Source organism: Glossina fuscipes, unplaced genomic scaffold, assembly GCF_014805625.2.
Source record: "Glossina fuscipes isolate IAEA_lab_2018 unplaced genomic scaffold, Yale_Gfus_2 0, whole genome shotgun sequence".
NCBI lineage: Eukaryota > Metazoa > Arthropoda > Insecta > Diptera > Glossinidae > Glossina > Glossina fuscipes.
Window position 1 is genome coordinate 12,775,181 of NW_023998414.1, and position 6,021 is coordinate 12,781,201.

Consider the following 6,021-nt stretch of genomic DNA (forward strand, 5'->3'; position numbering starts at 1 on the left):
AACGGTTTGAGTCGAACAAATTTTTCGACCACTTCTCATATAACGCAAAATTTTTCAATTTAAGTACGAATTTTTTAACTACAAGATTATAAAACTCAGTATATTTCGCTCCCCATTTTTCTTTAATTGTTTGCAGCTTATAAGTAGTGAGAACAATTTATAACGCTATAGCTCGGGCTAACTGTTTACAAAATGTCTTTTGCTTCGCAACAACTTTTAATTCGATTCGCTACATATATATATATATAGTGCGCCTACATTTGAGTCTCACGGAAACATTATGCAATACTGCAAGCGATAAGTAACGCAAGATACTCCTCTCATTTCGATAAAGCGACGTATTGTGCGTGATAATTAGATTATAAGATTTACCAAAGGCCCGATAATAGTAAAAAGATTCAATGTTTGTATTAAATACAACACTCATCTTAGAATTGGGAAATGTCGACTAACTTAAGTTACCTGCAGACTGCTTCTGTCATTTTAATCTTCAACGTGATCGTCAGCGACGCCTTAGAGGCCATTGGGCCGATATACACCGCACATATACATATAGTTTGACTGCCTTTGAAGTAAAGATAAAAATAATGTCTCGTGGAATGTGAACAATTATCACTTTTCTCTTGCATCCGCTGTACTCAATTTCAATAATAATAATTGCTTGATAACCTGTTGATCTATGTCTTCGGTATGCATCGACCTTTTGAAAAATAGCTTACTTGCCTCCGTTACGTTAAAGAGTTAACTATTTATTGTTATGAATGCTGACTGCTGTTGATGTTTATAACGTCTCCGCTTCGGCCTAAGACGAATGTACAAACATATCTTTTTTTCAATTGCATATTAGGATTACAATCTCTAAAGTTGCTACGACTTATGGGTATTTTGAATAAAATGCATGTAATAGGGAAACGTGTTGCTTGTTACGGCCGTTTAAATCTTTTTTCTTTAGTTCAGAATGAACAGAAGAGAAATGAAATAAATTTCTATTTAAAAACAAAATTGTATATATTTTATGAATTACATACATACATACATACATACATACATACATACATTCACCTCAAAACAACTCTTACACAATTAAATAAAACAAACATTTATACCCATCCATACGGTACGTTCATATTTAAAGTAAATAAGCCCGTCAATAACCTCTGTGCACATTGTATACATACACATATAAATTCATATATATATATATATACAATGCATATTTACATACAAAGATACATGTGCGAATTTAATCCAAAGGCAAAACATTTCTGCTAAATAAAATAGTATGTAAGCTTACATAACTGTCGTAGAGCATGTACGTGTGTGTGTATGTGTGTGTATAAGTTTATAGACAAACAGTTACACGGTATGTGTTTATATATGTATGTGTTTTTTTAAAAACTTTTCGAATTACGCCATTATGATGGCGAAGTGGACTGTGAGAATTGTTGTACAAAGTAATAAAGGCACCGACGCCAATTCCGCCGACTCCGCCACGGCCGCCAACCTATCTATTTTGTACCGCACAAAAATTTAAAAAGAAAGAATGTCAAAAATTGTAACCCGTTCGTTGCTATTAATGTCACTGAGCTGCCATTTAGTTTGACACGAACATTTCAACAAATTTACTTCTGTATAAAGGATGAAAGCGCGTGTATGCATGTTTTTGTTAATGTTTGTGTACACTGTGCACATTGTATAACCGCACACAATGTAGCTTTGCTCAATCATTGAAAACATACGTTACCGCATTTACAAAAACATTTGCACGAAATTTATGTAAAGGTGCCTGCCTAACAACGACACAACTACACAACTACACAGACTGAGGCACAAACGTATTCGCGTATTCAAATCAACAGTAAACAAAAAAAAAAAAAAAAAATATATATATATATATATATATGAAAAATTTAAGTGAAAAATATAAAATATAATAAAAAAGAAAAAAAAAAAAAAACTTTGACTGTGATTGTAGGCAAACAGATAGACAGACGGACAGCCAGACAGACAGACAGTAAACTCAACTTTTTGCCCGGTGTTATTATTTTTACATTTAACATAAAAGGGAGAAGCAAAAAAAAAAAAGTTACGAAAATAAACGTTTACAATGACATTGAACAAAATAAAGCAACTAAAGTGAAAAACATGAAGAGAAAAGAAAAACTCTGAATTTATACGAGTATTATAAGCCAAAAAAAGTCTCTACTGAAAATACTACATTTTTGTATATTCATATATATATATATATGAATATATATAAATAAATATATATAAATGTATATGTGTTGATTACATGTATTAAATATTGTTTTTATTACAAGATACATTTCAACATAAAACACAAAAACCAAACTTACAGACAACTTGGACCGATTTTTATTAACCATACGTTTATTTAAAAGGCGAGAAACGTTTTGATAACCACGACGATAACATGTAAGCTTAGCTGATTTTTTGCGTGAACAAATATCATTAAAATTAACATTCGTTTTTTTTTTCTTTTTGTAAAGCATCTCTGATTTGTGGGCATGGTTTTAGGTTACCTCCTTAACTTAATATGTGGGTGCGGCAATAACTGCACAATAAGATTGACTTTTAAATTTTTTCTTACTTCCATGACGAGAAGATAAGGCTTTTTTGCTGACAGAAAACAATTTATGCCATAACTAAAGAGACATAATTGAATCAATTAGCAAATCTCAGGCTGTTAATAAATGTGTCGACAAAATATTTCCTTGGATAGTTCGAGTTTTGTTTCGGTTCGGTGCATTAAGAAGCGTCGTCACCATTACAGTCGCGACAGTGCTCATATCGTCCCAATCATCCAAATGAGCGAATAATTGAATTGAATTTATTCACCAACTATTACGTTGCCTTTTAGATATAAGTCATAGATAGAATCGCGAAAAAAGAAAAGAACATTACAGCTATGTTAGTGGCGGTCGAATTTCATATAAGCTTGCATCGTACAAGGCTTAAATTCATGCCTTATACGCATTTACCGATTTAATAAAAGACGATTAGAATCTGTTCCGAAACTTATTAGTAAAATATCATTACATATATGTTTCTCCTCCTGTATATCGGGATAGCCTTTCCTTCCCTTTCCGCTGTAATAGCTAGAGTTGTGCATTTGATAAGTTATCAAATGCATATCACTCTATATTTGCTCGCTAGAAACCTTTTAAATGAAGTTGCCCAAAGAAACAAATCATATGTATCCCATAATAGAGAATATGAATACGATATACATTGTCCGCAATATACTTGTGTGAATTGTTGTTTAAACCATGACATAAAAATATCGTGTTAAAGTGAAACAGCCTAGAAATAGAGCTTAATGTGTATAGATTCTTCGTTAGCGTAATATTTTCGAGCAATTTCGTAATGGTACCACGTCCACTCTTCAATCTTTTCCTTCTTCTGTTCTTCTGTTCTTGTTCTTGATACTCTTACTACAATAGCAAAAATTAAAACTAGACAGGTAGAATCTTAGCTATGCCTTAGGTATTGAGTATGAAAATTTTCTAAATGTTGATAACCGGCCCATTAACGGGCTCAAAAATAACTTATAATTGAAAATTATTGAGAACAAAGACTAAACAAAGACTAAAACTAAGACATAAAGCTTACTCCAATATCTGACTAGAGAGAGGATCTATTATTTTGAAAATTATTTAAAATAATTCTTCAAGCTTAACAAAAAACAATTTTTGGCATTTTTGTTATTGCATGGTCAATGAGTTAATGAAACTTAATTTCGCCTTCACGTATCCTTTGATTATTTATAGAAGTTTCAAGCGAAACCTCAAGCTTAATACACTTTCATGAAAAAGGCAAACAGCAGAGAATACGTTGATTTATTATTGTTTGAAAACAATCGAGAATAATTTGAAATAATGAAATAAATACTGTGTTGCCGGAAAAAAAGAAAAATGTGAAAGAGAGAAAGAGAAAGAGAAAGAGAGAGAGTAAGAGAGAGAGTAAGAGAAAGAGTAAGAGAGGGCAAAAAAAAAAAAAAATTACTTTAAATTGTTAATTTTCTGCATAAAAGCAATTTTTAAAGAAATTTAAAAATTTGTTCATGAAATATTTAAATTAAAAAAAAAAATTCGCTTTGCGTTTTTTTTTTTTTTTTTTTTTGCTCTTTTACTTATTTATTGCAGGACCTAGTTTTTGGGGTCTTATCAACCCGCAATGGAATATGTGCAATAAAGGCCGACGCCAATCACCCATAGATGTTGTACCCGATAAACTTTTATTCGATCCATTTCTACGTCCTCTGCATATAGACAAACACAAGGTATGCCATCAATTAGCAGAATGCTTCACAATACTGATTAGCTTTGAAAAAAAGCTAAAAAAAAAAAAAAAATTAAAAAAATAAAAAAATAAAAAAAATAATAATACAAAAATAAAAAGATAAAAAGATAGGAATGAATGCTTTTCGTTCTCTTACTTCATTGTGCTGTAATTTTTCGTTTCGTTTTCTATTTGTATATACCTTGTAGTATATAAGGACAAAATATTTGTGTTTTGTGTTATCATTAGGTTTCCGGTACACTACACAATACAGGTCAATCGCTTGTCTTTCGTGTTGACAAAGATACCAAGCAGCATGTAAATATATCAGGAGGTCCTTTGGCATACAAGTATCAATTTGAAGAGATTTACATACACTATGGCACGGAAAATACACGAGGATCAGAACATTACATTCAGGGTTACAGTTTTCCAGGAGAAGTGAGTTAATAATCATAACGTTCCCTTCTACTCTCATTTACTTACAATACGATGCGATGCAGAAAGCGAAATAATGCAAAAACAAAAATTTGTTCTCTACTTTTACTCTTTACCTTTTTTTTATGCTTTTTTCTTTCGTTTCATTTTTTCACTTTTTATTTTCAAAAACAAAAAAAAAAAAAAAAAAAAAAAATTATTTCATGCAGATACAAATATATGGCTTCAATAAGGAACTGTATCATAACATGTCGGAGGCTCAACACAAATCTCAGGGTATTGTTGGCCTCTCGTTAATGGTGCAAATTGGCGAGACACCAAATCCCGAGTTGCGTATCATAACGAGCACTTTTAATAAGGTGCTCTTTAAAGGTAAGTAAGTAAACATGAATATGATTTTTTTTCCTTTCTTTCTCTTTTTTTAGGTCAACAGGTAATTACACTTGAATAAATTGACAGAAGCCACCACCACTTTTGAAACACTTTATAGACAAGTGTCAAAAGCATTGACATATCGTAACATAAACTTTCAATTTCCGTTTATTTAAATCACAAAATATCATTTGAACTGTTGACCTTATTTATAAAAACAAAAAATCAAAATGAATATGTGCATATGCTTCTTAGGCATATTCTCATGATGTTAGTGACCGACTGACCGACCGACCGACCGACCGACCGACCGACCGACCGACATAAAAACCATCCGTCATGCATATATTGATCGAATTGTGACATATTTTCAATTATCTAACTTTTATATAGAATGAGTTTAAAAGAATTGACGATAAAAAGTTATTTTCGCTTTTTGTTATAGTCTGCAAAAAAATATCGCAAAAATGAGCAGAATCTCTAAAACCAATTTATTTGCTCAAGCATTAAAATTTATAAAATCGTCTTTGAAAGATGTCACATGATTCAAGACTTAAATGAAAGCCACAAACAAAAACTATTCTTAATAAGTAACCGAATTATATTCGGTCGCGACCGAATCTTTTATACCCGTCACCGCTATTCTAAAAAAGGCAAAATAAAAAAAAAAAGGAATGGGCGCGAATGATTGCAGCTAATTTCAAAATAAAAGTGTATGCCTCATAGGCGTGTGATCGTTGTAGGCGTGCTCTTGGAAAAGTTTAAGTCAGTTCCAAATTTTTTTCCAAATTTATACCCGATATCTTCATTACACAATTGGGCAGACGGACAGACGGACATTTCCAAATTCTTTTGCAAATTTATAGCCGATATCTTCACTACCCACTTGGACAGACAGATAGGGGAGCA

The 6,021-nt window shown here is 31.7% G+C and overlaps 1 protein-coding gene across 2 annotated transcripts in view; it reads left to right on the forward strand.

The window, feature by feature from the left end:
* LOC119644547 (carbonic anhydrase-related protein 10) overlaps positions 1 to 6,021 on the forward strand; it is a 39,811-nt gene that overhangs the window by 25,759 nt on the left and 8,031 nt on the right. For both annotated transcript variants that reach the window (XM_038044118.1, XM_038044116.1), the window contains 3 exons: positions 4,167 to 4,303; positions 4,552 to 4,743; positions 4,950 to 5,112. In XM_038044118.1, coding sequence (XP_037900046.1) covers positions 4,167 to 4,303; positions 4,552 to 4,743; positions 4,950 to 5,112 — 492 coding nt within the window. The remainder of the gene's footprint in view (positions 1 to 4,166; positions 4,304 to 4,551; positions 4,744 to 4,949; positions 5,113 to 6,021) is intronic.